The 26395-nt window shown below is 42.7% G+C and overlaps 1 protein-coding gene across 1 annotated transcript in view; it reads left to right on the top strand.

Moving 5' to 3' along the window:
* The window catches only part of LOC309361314 (proteasome subunit beta type-7-like), a 41833-nt gene extending 18113 nt beyond the window's left edge, over positions 1 to 23720 (top strand). Inside the window, exons 6-8 of the mRNA XM_081896204.1 lie at positions 8975 to 9033; positions 20255 to 20406; positions 23491 to 23720. Of these exons, the coding sequence (XP_081752330.1) occupies positions 8975 to 9033; positions 20255 to 20406; positions 23491 to 23602 (323 nt within the window). The 3' untranslated portion in view covers positions 23603 to 23720. The remainder of the gene's footprint in view (positions 1 to 8974; positions 9034 to 20254; positions 20407 to 23490) is intronic.
* The last annotated feature ends 2675 nt before the right edge of the window (positions 23721 to 26395 follow it).

The raw sequence follows: 26395 nt of genomic DNA, 5'->3' as shown, positions 1-26395 counted from the left end.
GCGCCCCCACCCCAGCAATATCCAGTCTTTGAATCCATTAAGGCTCTTTGAAAGTAAAAAATGAGAGTCCTGCAGCTGCAAAGATGGGAATCAGAACCTGGTTGGGGAACGGGCTGGTGATAACTTGCTGTCTGTGTATATATCTTTACAGTATGTTCTCTATTCACGCCCTACTCATCCCCTGCCTTCCAAAATGTTGGGAATTTTGCTAGCATGTGAATGCAAAATGGGCTGTTTCAGAAGAAAGGCCTAGATATAAATTACATAAAAAACAGATTGTTGTAAAATATTTCTTCTGGCAAATTACAGCTCTTGTCTTGCCTGTTAAAACTCCAATGTGAGGCTCTTCCAGACACCTTGTTTGCCTCTTATTCCACCTGATTCTGCTTATTCCTGTTGTGGGGAGCTTGGCAATAAGGCTCGCCTCATAAACTGCATCCAGAGCAGCACTACAGGACTTCACTTTGACCTCCTTGTGGTTCAGCACAGTTCTTCTTCTTTGCTATTTTTGGCAGCTGGCATATTTTGTGCATGTTGCTCTCCTCTCCTGTTCGTCACTTGCAAAGAATTCCTTTTTGTTTCCCATTCCTACCTTTTTGAAAATGGAGCTGTACGTGGCTCCGAGGCAAAAACAAATAGCCATTGCCTGGAGTATAAGAAGATGCTTTGTAAACCCTGAAGGAGTGTCTCCACCCCCATCATTCTGCCCGGACGCTAACGTCCAGCGCCGAGGGCCTTCTGGTGGTTCCCTCATTGCGAGAAGCAAAGCTACAGGGAACCAGGCAGAGGGCCTTCTAGGGAGTGGCGCCCGCCCTGTGGAATGCCCTCCTATCAGATGTCAAAGAGATAAACAACTACCTGACATTCAGAAGACATCTGAAGGCAGCCCTGTTCAGGGAAGTTTTTAATGTGTGACATTTTAATGGATTTTTAATCTTTGTTGGAAGCTGCCCAGAGTGGCTGCGGAAACCCAGCCAGATGGGCGGGGTACAAATAATAAATTATTATAAATGTGATGTATTTGGTACTGTAAAGGTAATGATCCTCAACCACAGCAATATTCCATAACAGGAGGAGTCTTTGTCACATTCGCTGGAATTACCATGTTCATTGATTTGCGTCTGTAAATCTGCCTCTACCATTTAAATTTGATCTATAATTGGACCTCCTTAAATGGTTCAGATAAGATAGTCTGTATTTTCTCAGCAATGTCACTATCAGCGTCTCCTTTTTCATTATACATTCAGCAGACTTAATAAAATCAGCAGGACACCTCATTTGAAACTCTTTAATCGCTGTCTTTTTCTTTACTAAACCATTGAGGTGATCAAGTGATGTACACAAATCATTTTTTTTAAAACTTATTTTTATTCATTTTCTATAACCAAACAACAGCAAAGAAAGAAAAAGAAAAATAGCCAACGCATACCAAAAAAGAGAAAGGAAAAGAAAAGAAAAGAAAACATCAACCAAATCAAAACACCTACACCAACCAAAAAACAAACATTAATTAACAATAAATAACGTTTGACTTCCCTCCATCTCGGTTTTGGGTTATGTGAATATTAAATCCATTCTGCAGTTTTTCATTTTTTAACGTAAACACATCGCAAGGGTTATATTAAACCTACTGTGATTTTTATATCTCTAGAATTTGTCATTATCGTATGCGTTTTTTAATTCTTATTGCACGCGTGCACAAGCTTATAATCTAATTTTCCTGTTCCTTGTAGTTTCTTCGTTTTCTTCCTCTTCTTCTCCTCCCACCGCCCCCTCTTCCTCTTTTTCTTCCTCTTCTTCCTCCTCTTCTTTCCCTCTCTCTCCTTTCTCTTTCCCCTTCTCTTTCCTTCTCTTCTTCTCTCTCTCCTCTGTGAATCTCTCTCCCTCTTCCAACCTTTCATCCACTTTCCCAAGTTCCTTCTCATATCTTCTCAGGAATTTATCAGCTTCTTGGGTATTCATAAATCTAAATCTCTTATCCTTGTAATAGAAGGTGATCCCTTCTGGAAATTCCCATCTATAAGGTATGGCATTCCTTCTTAAGACACTTGCTATTTGTCTGTATCCGTCCCTTTTGCGTAAGAGCCTGATTGGAATTTCTTTATATATAACACTAGGTCTTCCTTCAATTATTAGGTTTTTTTTATAGCTCAATCTTAGAATCGTATTTTTCATCTCAATTGAATTGAAGACTAAGCAGTCGTCAGCAAGTTTTTTTGATTTCGCTTGCTGCGTTTTCCCTCTAATTCTGAATGCCTTATCTATCGTGTAGGCCACCTCTTCCTCTTTTACTTCTAACCATTTAGAAAGCTCTCTAATCATTTTTCCTTTCACATTCTCATTTGCTTCTTCGCCAACTCCTCTAAATTTTAAGTTAAACTGTTTCTGCCGCATTTCTACCATGGCTAAGCTGTCAGACAGTTGGTCTTGTCTATTGTTCCATTCTCTTATTTCCTCCTTTATTTTTTCTGTCTCTTTCTTTTGTTCTCTCATCTTTTGAATTTTCCTATTTGCTTCTTCAATTGATTTTGACCTGTCACATCTTGAATTTTACTAGAGAGTTCTCCTACGGCCCCTTCTATTTTCTTGTCTATCCTCTCCTGCACCTCTCCTAATTTATTTTCCATATGCAGCTCGCTTTGTCTAAATTCCTCTTTGATCTTTAGCCACAAGATATCTAAATCTTTGATTTCCTCTTGTTGAGATGCTTTCCTTTCCCCAGGGGTCCCTCCTACCATTTCCCCGTTTTTCCCTGACATTTTACGTTATTTTCCCAGATTGTCAGTTTTATTACCTAATCTCTCCCTTAGAGGGCACACAATCTCTCTCTTGCTCTGTCTAAATCCTGTACTTTCCAAAATCTTCCTCCCAGAATTCCAGACCCGAGTAGAGTCTTTGTTCCCAAAGATGCAGACCAAGCCCGATCAAATCTAAATAATAAACATCATATAAACACTGAGTGTTCCATAATTTCTTCTCTGAGTCCACAATGTATCTACTAACGCTGATATGTCTAATACCTTAGGTCACCTTATATAGATTATATTTTAATCCGGACACACAGCATTAGAAACCTTAGGATTTAAATTAAAAATCTTACACAAACACACACACACACAAAAAAAACCAAAAAAGCCCCAAACATAATCCTCTAATAAGACTTAATTTGTTCCCCTAAAGGAAACCAAGCAGTTTTGACTATTCGAAATATAGCCCTATTTGCGTATTTTTTTCGTATAGAAAAAAAACAAACAAACAAAACCCCACAAACAAACAAGCAAGAAGGGAAGAATAATATTCCTATAAACAAAGAATAATTTTCAAGTAGTCCTAATCAATCCTAATCAGTTCTAGATGGGTCTGGTGTCTTCCGCCACTTGTCGGCTCAATCCCACTAGAGTCTTCCACATTTGTTGTCTCGTTGGAGCCCCCCCCCCCAAGTAAGGCCTCAAAATATAAAATCGTAATTTGTTTCACAAAGGTATCCAATTATGCAAATATCCTCAGTGTTTAAAGTCCTTAAGTGAATCCAGAGTTCATTCAACTTTGCAAGGTCGAAAATGCTTTAGTTTAGAAAAGGAATTTAAATTATAATGAGAAAGGTGAGTTCAATATATCAAAGCTTGGAGCAGAGAGTAGGTGTAGTTTCCAATCTTCGCCACTGGGGTCAAAATCTAGAATCTTCCATCTCTTTCCAACTCAGTCCGTATCAAAATACCCTCCTGCAGAGCCAATCCCTTTCACTTCAGCAATTGTAAAAGTGGAAGAATTCAGGGAATCCCTCCAAAAAACAGACCAAAAAGAAAAAAACACAAGAAAGCAGGTATAACTCAATAGTCCCCAGGTCCTTTATACTACTTAGTGAAAGAAAATTGGGTAAAGTTTCGAAAATAACCTAATACAGGGGAGGATAGAAGGGTGTTGGCTTTGTTACGGAAAGGGGGGGGGGGCATGTCTTCTTCACCTTCTTCTTCGCTACAATATATCCATTTATTCCCAATTGTCAATGTCAAAAGGGACTAAAATCTATAAAATCCATAGAAAATCAACGTGCCAATTTGCTCAATTTCTCTAGGACTCCATCACCCCTCCCCTGTCCTCCATAATCCCTCAAGTAAGGTGTCAAGACCCTAATCCTGTCAAATCACTCTGCCAAGCCTTTCCTCCGGGCAATGCCAGGTGGCAGACTATGCATACATGGACCATTGTCTTCCCATCACCGGCACTCAGGAAGCGCTTATCTGCGCATATCTCCAGCTCTGCATATTCCCCCCTCCCTCCTCCATATGTTAATCCGGTGTAACCCAACCTCTCCTTAATGTATTCATGATGTAATCTGTGTAACCCAACCTTTCCTTAATATATTCATGATGTAACTGGGATGTATTTTGCACTGTATTCTGGGACACGGAGGGAGTTTCAAAAGTTCATGTCACCCCTTTCTCGCTGTTCAATCTCTTCTTGAACCTGTTGCGCAATAAACTTGGATCTACTGTAGTTTGCTCCTGTGCCCAGCTGAGCTCATTTTCTTCCACAGGGACCCGCGGACACTTAGTCCGACGAGCTGGGTGGCAGGGTAGCTCCGCACCCAGATTTTAGCCGTAACAGCTTGTTCACTTAATATGCCGAGGAGGCAGGGAAGTAGAGCTGATTTTAACTTTAATGATTCTTTGTACTTCTCTTTCCTTTCTCTCTTAAAGCCCTTCAACAATCCTTATACATCCCCCTTCTAAATATGGTCTCTTTTAATCACACAGAGAGCAAGAAGAGGTGGGGATTTCATGCAGTCATTCTTTTCCCTTCTCCTTACTGCCTTTTCAAGTCTTTTCACAGTCTTCTTGACTGCAGCTCTATTGAAATAGATGAACGTGGTTACTCTTTAACTTTTTGCTTTTCCAGCACAAAGGTATTCAAAGTCTCTAGTCAGTTCTTTGATGTTTTCCGCATTCCAATTATTTCTGGTTTTTTCTAGCTCCAACGCTTAACAGTAAATCTTTCCCAGAGATAAAAAAGAAGCAACGACAAAGAGAAACGGGAAGGAGGGGGTTAACTTAAGTCCAGTTTTTTAGCAGTAAGGATCAAAAGAGTACCCAGCTCATTGCAGTCAAATATAACCTTTTTTCTTAAGCAGTTCTTATTTAAAAGAGAAGAGACGTTTCTGCCAATCTTCCCTTATTCTTATCTTTACTGTAACTTTGTTGTTTCTAATGCAGGTTCCTAGCTCTCCCTATTTTCTTTTAAGTTAAGCTTCTACTAGTCGTCTCAAGCTGCTCTTTCAATCAGCTCTGTGGCTATTACGTTTCTAATTATCTCTCTCACCGAGAGGGAACAACAAAGTCTCTGGATAGTCCTTAATCTGTCGCTTTGTTTTACAAATTCAAAAGTCTGTTTGCCTCCATGGAGGCTGCTTTTGTTATGTACTCACGCAGTCAGGCTACTTCCTTTCTTTCTTTACTTCTGAGACTTTGTATCCTGCGCCATATTAACTCCTCCACCGGGATGAATTGCTTAATTTAATCCTTCAACATCCAGTGTTCACTTAGTGTGTTCTTCAAGATTTTAATTTTAAAATACTTCTCTCACACTAAGGGTCCGTTCTTACTTTTTTTGGAGATTCGCCGCTTTCTCTAGAGAGAGCCAGAGGCATCACAACACAGGGTCGGGGCTTGCAGTCCCATCGTCTTCGAGCTCTTCAAAAAAAAAAACCCCTGAAAAAACGGCCAGACCGCTTCCACGCTGCCAGATAGCCATCCCTCAAGGGTACCCCCCTTGAGATTTTTTGGGGGTGCAGTGCCTTTGCAACTCCCCCAAGCCCCTGTGTTGTTCAGAAAACCCTGACGAGGTCTCCTGCGCTCCCTTTCTATCAGCGACGAAAACCGGAAGTCCCAAAGTCTACACAAATAATTTTAAATGGAAAATATGGCTTTCTGGGTGACCCAGCTAAACAGATAGTGGTATGAAAATAAGTTAAAAAGTAATAAATGCCAAAAAATCTAATTGGCATAAAAAATTGTCGCTAACTTTATTCAGTCTCCAAAAGCAGATCATCCTGAAATACTGTCTGGGCTGCACTGAAACATGATGGTGATGTCTATGCAGGGAAGATTCACATTCTCTTCTGAACAAAGCTTATTTAAGATTGCCAAATAGTTCATAGCTGCTCTTTGCATGGACTTGTAATGCCTGGAGCTGACATCAGAAAGGGGGTTCTTCTGTTAGTATTTTTGTAGGACAGCTCTTGAAATCGCCAAATGTGTGTGTTTAAACCTTTGTGTGTGATTCATGTTTGCCACTCTGGTGTGCTCTGCCTTACTGTTTTATAGTGCAAACTAGAAACAATCCAGAAACCAATAAAATAAAACACAATTGAACTGGGGTAGATGAGACTGAATGGCCACCCGGATTCCTATATCTTTCTGTGCATGTGCTAAACCAACCCACTGAAATAATCTGTTCCTTTCAGATGATCCAAATGATTTTAAAGCCCTAGTCTGCCTCTTCTCAGAGCTTCTGGCTTGGTCATACGTGGCTCAGTATATATTTTTCTAGAAAATATCTCAGCTTTCTAGAAATGCTGCCCCAATCTATAAAAAAAACAACTCCAGGATTTAGAGGGGTGCTTCTGGTGCTTCTAAAGGCTTGGTCATACCCAGTAGGATTTTTTTATTTGCCTTGAACAGCAGGACCACCCACCACCCTCTCTGCCACACCACACCACTATTCACTTTTGATATTGAGAATATTTTCAAAAGCATTTGGGAAGGGGGCTGGGGTTCAAGAAATAAAAGCTGAACATGCTCCCACTAAACCCTGGTACAGCTTCCGCGGGGAGCTTAGTATGAGTTATCTTTTTTTTAATGTGTATGTGTGTGTGTGTGTGTGTATATATATATATATATATATATATATATGTAATTTTCCAATTAAACAATCCAATCAAATCACATTAAATATTCCAAACTCTACATATACATATCAAATAATCCAAATATTCTGCCAAATTATATATTTTTTATTATTGGGACTTCCCATGCTTTGGTGCCGGAGGAGACTCTTGAGAGTCCCATGGACTGCAAGAAGATCAAACCTATCCATTCTTAAGGAAATCAGCCCTGAGTGCTGACTGGAAGGACAGATCGTGAAGCTGAGGCTCCAATACTTTGGCCACCTCATGAGAAGAGAAGACTCCCTGGCAAAGACCCTGATGTTGGGAAAGGTGGAGGGCACAAGGAGAAGGGGACGACAGAGGACGAGTTGGTTGGACAGTGTTCTCGAAGCTACGAACATGAGTTTGACCAAACTGCGGGAGGCAGTGGAAGACAGGACTGCCTGGCATGCTCTGGTCCATGGGGTCACGAAGAGTTGGACACGACTAAACAACAACAACAAATGCTTGAGTTCGGGGGGGGGCTCTGATCATCTCATGTTTCTGCTGCTTTTGCCAGTCATTTCTAATAGTTCCTTTAAATCTTCCTGTTGTTTTCCTTCTTTCACTGTCTTCAAGTTGTTTCCACGGGTGAGTTGAAATAAAATCATATGTTTCTGTGTGGATTTAATTGTGTGATACCCCTCTGTCCATGCAACATCTCCTCACCCACTGGTATTTCTGCCGAATCAATCCAAAAATCTTTTCGCTGCTGGCAGCCACTATCTTCTCTCAGTTCCAATGATACAATTCCTGGCGTCTGCTCATTAATTTTTCCAGACCGGTTGCATCAAACATTAGCCTTTCCAGGGGAGATTTACCAAATCATGCTTGAAATACAAATATAATGACATATTAAGAACTCACCTCCCCCTATGACTATAACTCTGCAGCTCGGTCTTATTCCATCATGGCGGATTTCCAAATTAAAATGTGTCATCACTCCTTCGACTCATTCTAGGAAACCGCCCAAAATTTTTTAACATCTCTCCAGCAGCTAATGAGATCCTGCTTCTGTCTAATATCAAAAATTGGGGAATCTTTTATCTTCTTCCAGACAATTCAAAGATCAAAATCTTTAATTATATAATATTGTTATTTCCACACAGTTCATAGTTTAAAGCCATATTTATATCAACGAATATAAACTTTTCATTCTCGCTTACTATAAATGATGTAAATGATTTTTCTGGGGTTTTTTGCCAAGTATTATAATAAATCTGAGTCCTATAGTAGAAAAAGCTTTACCCCCCCCCCCCATTTCCGTTCCGTTCCAACATACCAGCTTAGATGTTATCCTTCTTCCACTCCGTCTCTTTTGGCACCTCAGTGGCTGGCTTAATTGGCAGATTAATTTCCCCATCCTCGCTCAAAGCATGTCCAAAACATAAATCCAATTTTTCATCTTAAGAAATGGAACTTGGGCGCTCCTGGGGACAGCGTCCGGGAGATCCAGACTCCCTAGGGGGCTTTCCATCCAGTGCCCCCACCCCCTCCTTCTTTACGAACTTGGGGGTTGTTAGTGGGCATCTGCGGATGAGACTGCATCTTCCCATCTTGGTATGAGTTATCAACCTGCTTTTCCCCTTTGCCTTTCTTCAGAGTAAGGCTCTATTTGTTATTGAGCTTGAATAAGAGATGCTGCTCTAAAGTAGCAAAACAAATGTACAGTCCTACCTCGGGTTGAATGTGCTTCAGGTTGAGCGTGTTCGGGTTGCGCTCCGTGGCAACCTGGAAGTAACAGAGTGCGTTACTTCCGGGTTTCGCCGCTTGTGCATGCGCAGATGCTCAAAATGATGTCACAAGCATGCTCGAAAGCGGCAAAACGCGGCACGCGCCGTCACGTCTTACATTCCATTCAGGATGCGAACGGGGCTCCAGAACGGATCCCTTTTGCATCCTGAGGTACCACTGTATAGGAATGTAAATGAGTATTTGTAAAGTTCTTGTCTCATCATTGCCTTTTCTGTTCTGTCATTTGAAAACCATAATGGTGTATTGGACGTAACACTAGTGAAAATTAAAATGAAAACTTCTTGCTCTTTTCAGGTTCAGGTTCAATGGCAGCTATGGCAGTTTTTGAAGACAAATTCAAGCCTGACATGGAGGTAAACATTCTATCTGCCTCCTGTACTCCCACTGTTTATTTGTGTAATTGTGATAGTAGCATAGTGTGATTTGTAGGATGGGGTTGCTTATTAGTCTTTAATCCTTTGAATGATCTTTAATGGTTGGTTTTCAGTTACAGCAATGCCACAACAGTCTGAAGAGTCACTTTGTTGTCTTCTGTGGGGATTATCCAAAGTATTGTTTCTGTGCTAATAAATATGCACAAAACTTGAGTTAGACACAAAACTGTAAAATGTGTTTACCTATGTTCTCATGGAAAAATCAGTACAAGTCTGACACCTGTGCCTTGTGGATGTAATTGCAGGAATTCTGCAGGATGTGTTAAACACGTAACTGATGTTTCCTCAAATGCTGGTGTTTCCAGATATTTTGTGCCTGGCTCTTTAAGATATGAGTGCAAAAGTGAAACGTATGGGTGATTATTGGGTCTGTAATCTGAAAACAAAGATCATGGCCACTGGTCCCATCACCTCCTGGCAAATAGAAGGGCAAGAAATGGAGGCAGTGAGAGATTTTACTTCCTTGGGCTCCATGATCACTGCAGATGGTGACAGCAGTCACGAAATTAAAAGACGCCTGCTCCTTGGGAGAAAAGCAATGACAAAACTAGACAGCATCTTAAAAAGCAGAGACATCACCTTGCCAACAAAGGTCCGTATAGTTAAAGCTATGGTTTTCCCAGTAGTGATGTATGGAAGTGAGAGTTGGACCATAAAGAAGGCTGATCGCCGAAGAATGGATGCTTTTGAATTATGGTGCTGGAGGAGACTCTTGAGAGTCCCATGGACTGCAAGAAGATCAAACCTATCCATTCTGAAGGAAATCAGCCCTGAGTGCTCACTGGAAGGACAGATCCTGAAGCTGAGGCTCCAGTACTTTGGCCACCTCATGAGAAGAGAAGATTCCCTGGAAAAGACCCTGATGTTGGGAAAGAGAAGGAGAAGGGGACGGCAGAGGATGAGATGGTTGGACAGTGTTCTCGAAGCTACCAGCATGAGTTTGACCAAACTGCAGGAAGACAGGAGTGCCTGGTGTGCTCTGGTCCATGGGGTCACGAAGAGTCGGACACAACTAAACAACTAAACAACAGTCTGTGCATGTTCTTCACAAAGCCACATTCTGTGCCCTTGAGGGTTTTTTAAGCGGAGACTGGCATTGAAGTCACTTTTTGTGGCTTAGTGGTTCTCTACTCCCAGCTTGTCAAGGGTGAAATCCTCAGTACTCAGTGGTACCTCGGGTTACATACGCTTCAGGTTACAGACTCCGCTAACCCCGAAATAGTACCTCTGGTTAAGAACTTTGCTTCAGAATGAGAACAGAAATCATGCGGCAGCGGCGCGGCAGCAGCAGGAAGCCCCATTAGCTAAAGTGGTGCTTCATGTTAAGAACAGTTTCAGGTTAAGAACGGACCTCCAAAACAAATTAAGTACGTAACCAGAGGTACTACTGTACCATATTTGTGTGTTGAAACAGCAGAATGGCTAAAAATGGGAGCAGAAATAGTATGTTTCTAGTTGCTTAAAGGCCAACCTGATTTAAACAATTGTCATGTACACAATCAAGCTGCATTTTTAATTGGCTGCTGAATTGAGCATAAACAGGAATCCATTAATTTTGGTTGGCCGTGGTAGCTGATGCTACTGGCTCTGAGTGTCTGAAAACAATGGACTTTGCTTTCTGAGTCCTTTGAAGGAAGCCCAGTACAAAGTAATGGAAGGAAGAGCCCCTACCTGTCCCTTGCCAGAGGTGTTCGCTCTTGGAGGTTCTATTTATCCTCACAGAGAAGAGCAAAATTTGACTCAGCACTCAGTTGAAGTCGACAGCTTGTCTTGGGAAAGGAATCACCTTCAACCCAACATTTTTACTTGATGGGTGATTGTATTAATGAGTTGGATCTTAACTGCTTCTATCCTGGTAATATCGCTACTTTAGTCACAGTGAACATCTAGATAGGCCAGGCTCCTATTCACAAGACTCAGATTAGCAGGTCAGTGCTAACCCAGCAATTCTTAGCTTTTATTCTTGATTGGGAATGGATGTGTTGAGAATGGAGAAGACCAATACTTTGTGTGCCTGTGGTGTCACTTGTCAAGGTGCAGAAGCATCACAAAAGAGGGGCTGCCCCATTTGCCCCAGGGTCTTCACACCTGACTGTACTGCCTTGGCAGTCTTTTCATTTATTTATGATTTTACTGGTTTATTCACTTCCATACCACTCTTCATCCAAAAATCATCACCATTACTATATTAATAATGCTTTAGACAGAGCAGCTTGCTCTGTCCTCTGACCAGAAGAAATAAAGCAAGTTTCCATTTTGAAACAGCTTATAACCACATTTATATGGAAGAATTGAAGTGAGGATCCCCTCCAGTCTTGCCACATTCCTTCTCCTTCATCTTTCAGCCAGGGAACACACCCCTCCCTAGTTGAAAAAAACAAATGTTTTATTGGCTAATCTGGTTTTATGGGAGGGAGAGAATTGTATCCTGTTCTGACTTCTGAAGAAGTGTGCATGCACACGAAAGCTCATACCAAGAACTAACTTAGTTGGTCTTTAAGGTGCTACTGGAAGGAATTTTTTTTTGTTTTGAAAAAGGCTTTAATTCTGTTTGTGTGTGTGCTTTTCTAACTATGAAGGGAGGCTCTAACTTGGTCAGAATGAAGTACGCCTTTTTAGATGGGTGTTCTCTAGCACAAATTCTTGGAAGGTTTAGTAGCATAACAGGTTGCATGATGACAGCTCCTCTGTGAAAAGACTGAACAATATTTGGTAAATCTCTGTACCACTCAAATGTGTTAATGTTGAATTGGTCAACTGCTGATGCACATGCAGTGAAAATAACTTTAAAAATCTTGGTGCTGTGGTCATTAAAATGTGTAGAAAATTAATATTTTTTCCGTCAAGATTAATGCAACTCCTTTGTTTGCTAATTGTCAGAATATCTTGATAGAGCTTTTAAAGGGCAGTGGTGTTCTTCAAGACCATCACATCACAGATAAATTATTCAAAGGCAAACTGTCCTGCACCCTCTGGTATCTGTTGTTGATAAGCAGTGTCCAGTGCACAGCGGAATGATGAAAAGTATGAGCCAACATGCTCTATACTACTTTATTTACAGTTCAAAGCTGGTAAGTTACAGAAAAACATTTTCCCTCTGCCGGAGCAGAGAAAGCGTCATCTCTCCTCTAAGGCACGGAGAGAAACACAAAACTGAAACTGCAAAGAGCAGTGAAAAACAGGAAACCAGTATACGTCACATCCAGTCTCCCGTTCCCGTGGGAAAACCTCCAACAGTACAGACTGTGTGGAATGTAAACACCTGTCTTGTGACAAGCACTTCTGCTGCTCAGTGAGGGAAGCAGAAACCAACATCCTCCCCCTTTCTGTGAACATCACTGGGCAGCGTGTTCGTACAATATCAGTACAAACCCAACTTCTGCACATAGGTACAGTGTTGATCCCTTGATACAATCTTGGACAATACATCAGCAGGAATTTCATTACCTGGCATATAGGACACCGTTACGAGTCCCTTCTGAATACGTTCCCTAGCATGTTGCACCTTCAATTGCAAGTGCTTCGTGCTTTGCTTACAACCTTCAGAATTCAGCAAAGCCAAACATGCTTTGTTGTCCTGGTAAACTTGGATTGGACATTTGACAGGAATTTTCATGTCTTTGCACAATTGTAACAACCATTCACAATCTTTAAGTGAATAAGACAGTGCATTCAGTTCAGCTTCACAAGTACTTAAGCTAACTGTTGTTTGCTTCTTGCATGACCAATCAAATAGACCCTGATTGTACTTATAGCAAACTCCAGACGTACTTTTCCTGTCTGTAGTGTCACTTCCAAAACTTGCATCTGCAAATATCTCAAGACCACCAGACTTCTGATTGTTAAATCTCAGTCTGTAATGCATAGTGCCTTTCAAATACCGCGCTATGCGTTTCAGAGCTTTCCAATCCTTAACAGTAGGATTGTTGACTTGTCTGCTTAGCAAATTACAGCTAACAGCAATGTCTGGTCTTGAACATCTGGCAATGAAGTTTAGCTTGCCTAGCACACTTCTGTACAGTGTAGTGTCAGAAAATGCTTCTTCAGTGTCTTCTACCTGATAACCTGTTATCATTGGTGTGTCCACAGGGTTAGCATCCATCAGGTTTAGTTTGCTTAACACATCAGCAATTTTCCGTGACTGGTGTACTAGAATGTTACCATCTTGATCTCTCTCTATTTCCAGAGATAGGTAGTTGTTTACCTCACCAAGATCTTTCATGTCAAAGTGCTCTTTCAGTTGAGCTAGGGCGTTATTGTACATTGTGACATCTTTCCAAAAGAATAAAAGATCATCAACATAAAACAAACAATACAGTTTCTTTTGCCCCTCCTCTTTGACAAATACACATGGATCAGATTTCCCTTGCTTAAAACCTAGAGAAAACAATACTTCAGTGAGTTTTGTGTGCCAACACCGTGCACTTTGTTTGAGACCATAAAGGGATTTTTTCAGAGCACAAACAAATCCCTGTTTTACCTGTACGCCATCAGGTGGAAGCATATAAAGTGATTCATTTAGAGATCCGTACAGAAAAGCTGTATTGACATCATGGTGACTAATGTGTAGATTCTCCTCTGCAGCTAGCTTGAGCATAAGCCTAATGCTCTCATACCTCACTGTGGGTGAGTAGGTCTCGTGATAATCTTCACCTGGTACCTGACCAAATCCTCTGGCTACCAATCTGGCTTTGTGTCTGACTATCTTGCCATTTTGATCAGTCTTGGCTTTGAAGACCCATTTGCTTCCAAGCAGTTTCATTCCTGGAACTACTGGAACAAGCTCCCATGTTTTGTTCCTTTCCAAGGAATCAAGCTCAGCCTTCATGGCATTTAACCATGGCTCAGCTTCCTTTGAATCCAAATCCTGGATTTCTTGGAAACTTGAAGGTTCAAAAACCTTCTTGGAGCTTTTAACAGCTGTTACTGCTATCTTAGCAAACTCATCAGCAAATCTCTTTGGAGGTCTGCCTTTTGTGGCTCTCTGTGACCTACGAATTAGCCTTAGGTCTTCAACACTCTCCTCTTCCTTCTTAGGAGAAAAGTGACCTATTGTGAACAATGGTTCCTCCAATTCTTGATCAGAGCTTTCAGAGGGTCGCATAGAGGCTTTCGCACTCTTGAAATCCTCTGAATCATCTGATTCAGTTTCAGACTCAGAATCAGAACCTTCATCAGTGGGTGTGGGTTGTTGCGGTTGCTTTTGACTATCCTCAGTCTCATCACTGTCATCAGGATAACATTGGGAAATTCCCACATTCTCCCCCCACTTGGCATTGTACTCAACACTTCTTGTGAGCTTAATCTCCTTAGAGTCAGTCATCATTATTCTGTAAGACCCTTTCTGATAACCTAGAAAGATACCATGCAATCCACGCTTGTCTAACTTGGAGTTTTGTGGTGAGTGAACCCACATGTCCGAACCAAAAATTTTCATGTGTTTGATGTATGGCTTCTTGCCAAACATCTTCTCATAGGGGGTACAACCAATCGCTGAAGATAACCTGCGATTATAACTGTAAGTGAAACATGAGAGAGCTTCGGCCCAATAACTCTCTGGAAGATTTGCATCATGCAGCAAGGTTTTTAACCCTTGAAGCAATGTTTGATTTGCTCGTTCCGCAAGCCCATTCTGCCATGGCGAGCGAGGACTAGACAAATCGTGTTGAATTCCTTTCTCAGCCAGAAAAGCTTCAAACTGCTGAGAAGTGAACTCTCCCCCCCGGTCGGTGAAAAGAATCTTAATCTTCTTACCATGCACATTATCCAACCAAGCACAGAATTCCTTGAACCTAGGAAAAGCCTCTGATTTCTGCTTGAGATTGTACACAAAAATATACCTGGAAAATGCATCAATAAGAACCATGAAGTACCTATTCCCACCCAAAGAGGGCGCTAGTGGACCAACCAAATCAGCATGAATAATTTGGTATGGCTCTGTAGCTTGCCTACTAGACACCTTACCTTTCGCAGCCATTTTCACCTTGTTTGCTGCGCATGCCTTGCACTTCATGTGGTACCTGCAGGGTTTAATAGTCATACCTTCAACCAAGGCAGGCATTTTAGATACTGCCTCAAAATGCAAATGTCCAAATTTCCTGTGAAAATCGTGAATACATTCTGCATGCAAACTTTTGTTAGAACCTGCAATGCAACAAGTGTCATCCTGCACAACATCATCATAATACAAAACAAACAAACGATCAACAAATTCAGCATACAATTGATAATCATTTTTCTTGGTGATGATGCATCTATTGTTCTTAAAGGAAACGTCTATTTTCCGCTCCATCAGCTGTCCAACGCTAAGCAGATTATGTTTCGCGTCCGGCACATAAAGCACGTCCTGTATCGACAAGTCCAAACTGTGAAGAACAACAGTTCCGTAGCCTTTACTGGGAATCGTGTGGCCATCTGCCTGGTGAATCGCACCTTCCTGCGGTGTAAAAGACACGAACAGTCGCTTATCGTTGCACATGTGATGTGTTGCCGCTGAATCAACAACGAAGAAAGATCTAGACGTCTTCTGGACCTCTGCAACCTCTGCAACCTTTGCAACCTTTGGAGCGTAGCGTGAGACCATTGCCTTGTGCTGCGTTGTCCTGGACACCGGACCTTTGCCTTTGCTCTGGCCTTTTCCACGCGATGAGCTTCCGCTGCGCTGCTCTGTCTTGGCCCTGGGATATTTGCAATCCCTCTTCATATGGCCTAGACGTCCACATGAGTAGCATTTCACTGCCTTCAAAGCTTTGGCGCCATCTGGTGGTTCCACTGCACTGCGGGATGACGACTGTGAAGTCTCCCCCTTGTTGATGCAGCTAGCACCGCGGCGATCCGCTTCATTCAATATCACGGCAGTAACATAGTTCACTGTCAGCTGAGCAGTTGGCTGTATAGCAATCTGAGTCGCAACAGACTCCCAACCTGAACCCAAAGATTGTAGTATCATGAAGGAATACACAGCCTCTGGAAAGTTGAGTCCTCTCTGTTGCAGCTCATGTCTCAGATTCTGCATCTCCATCAGATGTATACGCACATCTCCACCTTCAGCAAGAGCCATATTATGCAGCTTGTTGAAGTAAAACATAGTGGACCCAGCTTCTGTCCTTAAGTGAGCCTCTTTCAAAGCATCCCAAATTTCTTTGGCTGAGGTCTTATCACGCAATAGACAGAGCTCTTCTGGGGATACTATCAATGTAAGAGTTCCCCTTGCCTTGGAATCCTTAGCTTTCCATTCATCTGTAACTGGAGCTGGGGGGGTTTCTGAAATTACCTTAAACAGACCCTCTTTCCGCAGAATTGCCTCTGCATACAAAACCCAGTCCGCGTAATTTTTCTTATTGAGCTTAGGAATCCCACAAGCATCCTGAAGGGCCATCATGACTCTGGCATTCGCCTTCTGCGTCATGTCTGCTGCTTTAAATCAGACTGCTTTAATCCAAAGGCAATTTCAAAACAGCCTCTGCCTTTGAGCCTGCGCCTTTCTGTATGCTGCGTTGCTTATCTGCAGCTGTTTCAAACTGCATTCCAAAAGCAAGCTCAAAAGTGAAAGTCCCCAAGTGCTTTCTCAATGTTGCCCTTTAATTTTTGCTGTGTCACATTTGCAGCTGCTTTGAAACAACAGCACTTTACTTTCGTTTTCCCCCAGCATAGCGTCCCTTTGAGCCATTTGCCTGTGCCGCGGCAAAACCGGCTATAAAAGTTCAAAGTCCAGCCATAAAGCCATTAATTAGAAGCTGGCAGGCTGCCCGGAGCAGTAGCACATACCTTCATCAATCATCTTGACGCGCAGAGCAGATACCGTGCGTTCCGTCTCTCTGCTGCTTTCCGATGCTTTGCCGGCACTTCGTCTCTGTGCTCCTTTGTTCCTTTGCCAGGAGCCCCACTTCAAATATCAGCACCCATACAAGGGGTGAATTCTCGTGATGAAACAACCTCTTGTTTATTTATTGTTGCCAAAGCTTGTGTGTCTATGGTGTCCGTCATAGTTATATAGGCAACCTAGACAAACCCCCCCCCCCCACTCCTAGATGTTTAAATTCTCAAACAGAGTGGGGGACCCATGACCTCATAATTTCTCTTGCCTCGAGATCTGGAAGATTACTGTGTGGTTACGTCACCTGTTTGATTTCCTGCCTCATTGAAGCAAACATTCACATGGCATTTGGTCTGTAACATGGAAAGCTACCACCTTTCAGTTCCCCGTGTGGAACTGGGAAGTTGTGAATCTTTTGTGTTCCTAATGCTTTTACTCTTTGCTGCTGAATGGTAACTAGAACAGCTTGGCTACTGCATTAGGAATATCACCAGTGAGGTAAAATGCTTCACAAATGTACACAGCTTGCTGTAGCATTGTATGCTGGAGGCCGGGTTAGTGTCACTTCATCCAGCTATTTCTGGATGCAAGGAAGAAATTGCTTAATTGGGTGAAGGTCAGTACAGGAGTAAATCTAGTCAGCTTGGCTAAAGTGGTTCCCATTTTGAAAATTATTTGTATGGCAGCATAAGCTTCTGTGCTGCATTATTTTTTATGGGTCCTTCAATGAATCAGTTCATGAACAAGTTTGACCTTTCATTATGTAACTCACTAAATTAATATGAGAGTGTATATCTTGTACTGAGATTTTTTTTTATACCCATCACTGCTTTTAAATTAATACAGCTGAGGTACTGTGCGCAAAATAAGTTTTCAGTGCTATCCTATGAATGTTGATTTGGAAGTAAGTCCCACCAAGCTCACTTGGATTCCTGGGTAAATAAATGCACCTTGGATCACCTCCTTTCCATGGATGCTAGATGATTCCGTGTCTTGTGGGGTGGGGAAGGAAGGGAAACTTGTGGCCCTCCAGATGTTGTTGGACTTCCACCAGCCCCAGCCAGCATGGGGCAGTAGTTATGGATGATGGAAGCTTTAGTCCAACATCTAAAGGGCCCCTGCTGTAGGAAATTGTCTCTTTAATTTTAGCAACTGGAGACTTGGTGTAATTGATTTCCTCTGCCCCTGGTCTCCTGCCTTTGTGATAGCAGACAGCAGTGTTCTCCAGTTACAAAACTTGTGTTTCTTAATGACTTAGGAACTTGTGTGATAAGCATTGGATGGAGTGGAGAACTGGCACCACAAATTGGGTTCTCTATACTCTTCCATCTGCAAATCAGTGAAGTGACCAAGGCACTTACTTGTAAAACAAATGTGGAAATGTTGGGGGATGGGGATGGGGAAGGGGAGAAACAGACCTGACTTTGGGACTCTTGCCACTGCTGTCGGAGAGGGAGGTAATCTATCAGTTTTGGAGCATCTACAAAATGCAACTCTCCTGATAATGGGTTTAAAGTAAAGATTTAATACCGTCCTCTCTCTACTATGATGTTGCAGTGACAGTTTAAAACTCATTCTCTAAATCTCAGCAGACTTTACAGCCAGCAGTGGGCCAATATAGAGTTTAATGGCATTACAACACATAAATCATCTTTTAAAGATGCTACCAGTAGCTCCAAAATTAAATGCAGACAATGTCCTCAGTTATAAATAATTTATCAAACACCATTTCGGATGAGCCTTCATGCTGAGTTATTTATTTTAGCCTTTACTGTTCAATTCCTCAGATACGTTTTGAGAGATCCATTACTGGTCAGTTTAATGAACTTGGGGGTCTGCTGTGCCCCCCTCTAGCAGTTTGGCACATCTGTGGTGACCATTACATGGCTGGTCCAGACCTCTTTGTGCCTTTTACAAGTGCTGCCCATTTGTCATGTGGCGGTAAATGGAGGAGCACATTGGAGCCTTGGGACCCATTGTGTGATGCAGCAATGGAGGCAAGCCGAGCGCTCCATAAAGGGCTGCTTATCACAGCTGACTTGTATTACTGTAATCTCATTTAAGGAGCAGCCGTGGGCCCCAGAGAAGGATATTCCCAGTTAGCTTGGGCTTTGTAACCATAAAGGAGGAAGTGCTCCTTTTATATACTCAGAACTTTTAGGGTGCTTTTTTAGATTAATTATTGCCCTGCGTCATTTGTGCTACCATCGTTAAGACTGTGACTGTCAGCACATTCAATATACACCTCTGTTTTGCAGCTTTAAGAACTTCATTCGGTGGTAGAAATTAGCATATGTGGCATGTATGCAGGGCCAGTTTTTCCTGAGCAATGTTTCACAATGCCATTCTTGAGCAAAAACAATATTCCACTCGTATGCAACTGTTTCTTAAATTAATAGGATTTAATAAAATGGATGTTAAAAATGTTACATGGGCCTGATGGTGGTAGGTGGTACTTGATTTGGTAAAGTGGAGTTTGGTTTTGTCAGTTTAAACATGTAAAATGGCTTTGAAAGCATGCTAAAATAGTGTTGAATTTGGCACAGAGCAGGCAAGCAGCTGTATTTTCAGTCTGAGGAAGAATGCCTCTGTTTTTCTGGTAGTATCAAGTATTATGTTTGCTTATTTCAGTACATCTTTTTTCTTTCTAAACTGAGGAATGTCGCTGAGATAGGGTCACATGAACATGTCTGAGGCTTGTCCAAGGACTCGTATTTGATGACAAAAATCCCGGAAGCCCATCTTTCACAGGGGGGTGGTTTCTGCTTTTAATTCTGAACCAGGACAAAGCTTAGGTTGAGTGTGTTCTGAACAGTCATTTTGTTCAGTGGAAGCAAATGAGGCAAGCAGAATGCAGACCTCTCTGCCTGTGTCACAAGTGAGCTGTGAGACTCTTTGGGGCCTCTGCAGGAAGCACCATATATGGATAATGATGCTGGACTGCAACTCCCAGCAGCTGTTGAACACATCCAAAAATATCTGAAGGACCACAAATTTCTCATCCCTTAGATCAAAATTCCCTCCTTCCCCTGCTTGCTTTTCCAAGTGGATTTTGGTTTGGATGTTCTCTTCCTTGGAATAGTTACAGCATTTATGGATACACTTCATTGCTTATTTGAACTGAGCAATATTTCCAGTTGCACAGGTTCTACCAAAAGGATCTTGGGCCTTGCAAACAGATCCTGTCCTGCATTTGGTTTCTATGGAAGTTTTGCTTCAGGAGATGATTACTCCAATGGAGGCTGATGGCTGGCATTGTGCAATTGCTTGGAAATATGGGAAGGGGGGCAAATGCCTGATACCCACTTTGAATTTTTTTCCTAGGAGGAAGAAGCCAAACAGCTTGTGAGAGACGCCATAGCAGCTGGCATATACAACGATCTGGGCTCTGGCAGTAACATTGATATTTGCATCCTCAGTAAGAACAAGCTGGACTTTCTCCGTCCCTACAATATGCCCAACAAAAAAGGGGAAAGGTGAGCGTGTCCCTGTTTAAATTGTTTCCACACACAAGAGAGTTAAACCTTCAGGTACCAGGAACAGGCAGATAGCTCAGTTGGTTAGACCATGGTGCTGATAACACTCAAGGTTGCAGGTTCGATCCCTGTATGGACCAGCTGCATATTCCTGCATTGTAGGGGGTTGGACTAGATGATCTTCAGGGTCCCTTCCAACTCTACAGTGCTATGCTATGCTATGCTATGCTAGATTATGCCTTCAGAGTGCAAACACTTGTAATTGAAATGTTACAGGTAATCGTATCCCAATTGTTGAGGCTGCACACTGTTCTAGCTTAGATAATTAAAACACACTCTTGAAAAATAAATGCAACAAGAATTGTTCTGCCTGAAGTAGTTGTCAGCCTAAGAGAAAGTCTGCTAGTTCCAAAAGTGGAGTGAGTTCATTTTAACAGGAACGAAGGGTTTTTCCGAGAGACATGCACAAAGACTCCTGGATAAACTTAGCAGTTATGGAATATGAAGAGAGGCCCTCCTGCACATCAGAAATGGTTAGATAGCAGGAAGCCAAGAGAGTAGAAATACAGGTGGCTCCCCATTTATGTGGGAGTTCCATTCCGGGCCCCTGCACACATACGCAAAATTCCATAAAATGGGGAGCACCTGGTGGCTTGTGAGGAGACCAACCCCAGAGCCAAAAGACAACCTTTTCAGGAGGGTTTACTCATGAATGAGCCTGAAGGGTGGCAGCAGGGCTTTGTTGAGCTACTCAGCCTCCCTGCCTGGCAGCTGCAGTTGCCTCTTCCCAGCGCATCAGCTGAGCAAGCCCTGCCACACCCCCTGGCTTGTGAGTAAAACCTCCCCAGAGCCCTGGGGTGGGGTGGGTGTCCTTGTGAGCCAGGATTCACACTGCTCCTCATTTCCAGATACCTCTTTTGGGTCCCTGGCACTACACGTGTGTGCAGTCATGCACAAATAGATTGCACATAAATGGGGACTTGCTTATAAATTGACAGTTCTCCATATGAAAAGAATGTGGGGCTGTAGAAAGCGGAGACCTCCAAGGATCAGTATTGAGACCTGTGCTTTTTAACTTGTTTATAAACTATCTTTGCTTCGGGGTGAGCAGTGAGGTGGCCAAATTTGCTGATGATACTAAATTGTTCAGGTTTGTTAAAACAATTTGAGACTGTGAAGAGCTCCAAAGGACCTCTCCAAACTGAGTGAAAGGGAGGCAAAGGAGCAAAGGCAGTTGAGTGTAAATAAGTGTAAAGTGATGTATTTTGTGGCATTTTTTTTTTTAATTTCACATCTACACTCATAGGGTCTGAACTGGCAGTGACTGATCAGGAATGAGACCTTGGGTTTGTAGTCGATAGCTCAATGAAGATGTTGACTCTGTGTGTGGCAGCTGTGAAAAAGGCAAATTCCGTGCTAGGGATCATTAGGAAAAGAATTTAAAATAAAACTGCCAACATGATTGTGTCATTATACCAATCTATGGTGGAACTGCCTTTGAAATACTATAAACGGCTCTGGTCCCTTCACCTTAAAAGGTTTAGAGTTGGAAAAAGTTGAGAAACGTGCAACCAAAATGATCAAGGTGGAGTAACAGGTTGATATTTTTGAGACTTTTAAGTTCACAGGAAAGGCAAGCAAGAGGTGACCTGATAGATGTTTATAAAATTATGCATGACATAAAGTGGCTAGGGAGGTTTTCTCCCTCAACAACAACAGAACTCATAGACATGCAATGAAGCTGAATGTTGGAAGAATCAGGATATATAAAGTACTTCATGCAGCACATAGTTAAACTATGGAACATGCTCCCACAGGAGGCAGTGATTACTTTAAGAGAGGTTAAGGCTACCAGGGGCTACTAACCAAGATGCCTGTGTTCTACCTTCACTGTCAGAAGCAGTATGCTTTGGAATAAAAGTTGCTGGTAATGGCAGGTGGGCAGAGTGCAGTTTTGCTCATGTTCTGCTTATGGGCTTCCTCCATGTATCTGGTTGGCCACTGTGAGAAGAGGATGCTAGACTGGGTGGGCAATTGGCCTGATCCAGGAGGCTGTTCTTATGTTCTTAAAATGCAATTGTCCAGCACAAATAGTATGGTGTGAAAAGGCAGTAGCTGGGATTGTGACCCTTTAGGGAGACCAGTATTCCCTGTACATCTGCTGTGTCTTTGCCAAGGACATGGCTGTTTCAAAGTAGGGAAGAGTAAGAACTTTCAATTTTTGTTTGCAAGGGAATAGCCACTTTGCTGTGCAGTTTTCCATTCTGTTCCGTGCACCAGGTTATTCTTGGAGTTGCACTAGGATGTGGGCAATAACAAGAACTGCATCATTTTGCATGGCAGCAGCTATTTACTTCTTTAAACGACTAGAAAGGACCATTTGGGAACATACTACTTACCGACCTTGAAAAAGGATCCTGTCTTTGCAGGAGCCACTTTCCCTGTGCTTGTAACCTTCTGTAAAAAGAAAAGGCTTATTGTAATCAGCTTTCTGGGTCACTGTCCTAATGCAATCCACAACTCCCAGAAAGGTCACCTGGGGTTTCCACTCATAGCCTCCAACTGGGCTAACTGGCGGCACTGACATTCTCTCTGTCCAGGAGAAGTTCTTCAAAAGCCATAGTGCAAGAGGGATATGGGTTACAAATACAGAATGAGGTCTCTTGGCAGGGGTCGAAGCTCTAACTTGATTTTCTGCTCCAAAATGGAGTCTTCCTTTCCAATAACTTTGTCTTAGAATGTATTCACATGCAGCATTAAACAGTTGTATTTTAATCTATGTGTACAGATGCCTCCCTCTTGGCCCATGTCTAACTGCCCTGCAGCAGAGGAAATAAGCTGGAGTCTGGCTTGTTGTGACTTGTAACTCAGGGCCTTGTGGTTTGTTTCCTCTGTGTGGTAGTCAGAAGTGGGGGATTAACTTGCTGTGTTCTATTTGGGAAAAGGGCAACTTTACTCAGTACAGCAACTAGATCTAAGTATATATCTCAATCTCCATCTGCCCCCCTTGTTAGTGGGATTTCTGGCAGACACACATTACTCTCTATAATTGCTTCTCTGTTCTCCCCCTCCACCCTCAAACAGGCAAGGGCGATACAGCTGTGAGAGAGGAACTACAGGTGTGCTCTATACGAAAGTTACACCCTTGGATCTTGAAGTGGCAGATGAGACAGTGCAAACAATGGATACATCTTGACTTCCTGGGAACTTCTGGGCAGTGGAAGAGGATTGAGAATTTTCATACCTGAATTCTGCATCTGTATGCTGGCATTAATGTTCTGTATGCAGATTTAATAAAAACCAATATGAATTGACCGGTTGACTTGTGTAATAACTGAGGCAGGAAAAAATAATTTTCTAAAATGATTATTTGCTTCAGTAGGTCAACCCAGTTGTACATCCAGCCTATTATGTGACCCCAGCCACTTCACAAGTAGAGCAGCAGTCATTCTTAGATGCAAAAGTTAACAGATCTTATCCCCTGTGTGCTAATGGTGTATTTATGCTGAAGCTGTCTGGTGACCAACAAGCAATAGCCTAAGATTGTGTGGACTAAAAGCCTGCTTCATTCGATAAATCTGCTGAAGCAAGTTTTAGGTCATGAAAACTTGTGATGTAAATTTGTTGGTCTTTAAGGTGCTTAGCAGATTCCTTGGTTTTGTATGCAATATCCTTTTATATTGCTTTTATATTTAATCATTTCCCATATTTTTCATAACTCAAGAGGAATAAATAAAGTGTGGTCACAGCATTTTTTGCTGAACACTTTCACGTAACTTAAGCATGTATGGCAGAGGCAGGGGGTTACAGATCATTTAGTAAAGCAACAAAGCAAAAGTAACAGGCATAAGGTGGAAGTTATTTGACGCTGGAAAGAGTGTTGCTCTGGATTTTACACCAATCAACCCCAAGTGGCTTTACCTCACCCCACACCTAAGGTTTTTTTTGGGATATAGTACAGGTAAATGAGGTGACAAGTATTTTTCCAAGGAAGAGGAAGGGCAGAAAGTCAGTATCAAGCTCAGTACTATTCAAACTAACTTTGATAAATGGCTATTATCTTACCTTTTACCCTTGAAACTTACATTTCCCCTAAGCGGTGTCTTGGTACCAGCTCTCTCAAGCCTCCCATCTGCTCTACATGGGATGGAATTAAATAGATATGAAAGAGTGAAAAAAGTTGGTGTTAAAGAGTTGAAAAAAGTTGGTGTTAAAGATTTTGAATATGCGTGTGAGATTTGGCAAACGCTGCGTAGAATACATCAAAGAGATGCTGGTTCTTCAGCATTGCTGCATTTTGAAAAACTGACCAATCTAAGGCTAGCGCCTGATGGAGATGTACAAGCGCATCTGACAGAGATGAAATTCTTATGCCAGCAGATGGTGCAACGCAATTTTCCTCTACAGGAAGAGATATTCTGCTTCATGATTATTAACAGCCTTAATCGGACTTATAAAACAGTTGCAAGTCAGCTGGGTTCTCTACCTGCCACAGACCTTACAGTGGAAAGAATTTGTGCCGTGGTTCTCAATGAGAGAGATCGCCTTGCTGCAATAGATGTCAAAGACAGGGGGAGGGAAGCTTGGAGTTCTGACACCCCCACTGCTACTGCAGGTGAAGAGCAGGCTGTTGCTTTGAACGTTGTCCGTTGTTTCAATTGTGGACAGACTGGGCATCTTCAGCGGAATTGTAAGAAGCCATGTCAACAGAAAGGAGCTAAGGGGAGCTCTGCAAAGCCCGAGGCGTCAGGCAAAAGTCATACCAAGTCCCAGATGAAACCTGCAAAAGCATTGCCGTCAACAAAAGCCGAATTTTCAACGGAGAACGCTTTTGTTCTTGACACGGGTTGCACGCAACACATGACGTCGCGCCGAGGACTGTTTTCAACGTTTAAGATGCAAAGCTTCACTGTGAAACAGGCCAATGGCCAGGAGCTTGAAGCGATCGGGTTTGGAACTGTATATCTTGAAATAATAATAATAATAATAATTTATTATTTATACCCCGCCCATCTGGCTGGGCCCCCCCAGCCACTCTGGGCGGCTTCCATAGAAACCAGGAAACACTAAAATATCATACATTAAAAACTTCCCTGAACAGGGCTGCCTTAAGATGTTTTCTGAATGTCAAGTAGTTGTTTATCGTTTTGACATCTGCTGGGAGGGCGTTCCACAGGGCGGGCGCCACTACCGAAAAGGCCCTCTGCCTGGTTCCCTGTAGCTTTGCTTCTCGCAATGAGGGAACCGCCAGAAGGCCCTCGGCACTGGACCTCAGCGTCCGGGCAGAACGATGGGGGTGGAGACGCTCCTTCAGGTATACTGGACCGAGGCCGTTTAGGGCTTTAAAGGTCAACACCAACACTTTGAATTGTGCTCGGAAACGTACTGGGAGCCAATGTAGGTCTTTCAAGACCGGTGTTATGTGGTCTCGGCGGCCGCCCCCAGTCACCAGTCTAGCTGCCGCATTCTGGATTAGCTGTAGTTTCCGAGTCACCTTCAAAGGTAGCCCCACGTAGAGCGCATTGCAGTAGTCCAAGCGGGAGATAACTAGAGCCTGCACTACTCTGGCGAGACAGTCTGCGGGCAGGTAGGGTCTCAGCCTGCGTACCAGGTGGAGTTGGTAGACAGCTGCCCTGGATACAGAATTGACCTGTGCCTCCATGGACAGCTGTGAGTCCAAAATGACTCCCAGGCTACGCACCTGGTCCTTCAGGGGCACAGTTACCCTATTCAGGACCAGGGAGTCCTCCACACCAGCCCGCCCCCTGTCCCCCAAAAACAGTACTTCTGTCTTGTCAGGATTCAGCCTCAATCCATTAGCCGCCATCCATCCTCCAACCGCCTCCAGGCACTCACACAGGACCTTCACCGCCTTCACTGGTTCTGATTTGAAAGAGAGGTAGAGCTGGGTATCATCTGCATATTGATGGACACCCAGTCCAAACCCCCTGATGATCTCTCCCAGCGGCTTCATATAGATGTTAAAAAG

This window comes from Podarcis melisellensis (genome assembly GCF_964234715.1).
Source record: "Podarcis melisellensis genome assembly, chromosome: W".
Taxonomy (NCBI): Eukaryota; Metazoa; Chordata; class Lepidosauria; order Squamata; family Lacertidae; genus Podarcis; species Podarcis melisellensis.
The sequence above is the reverse complement of the archived record's forward strand: the minus strand, read 5'-3'. Positions and strand labels throughout refer to the sequence as shown.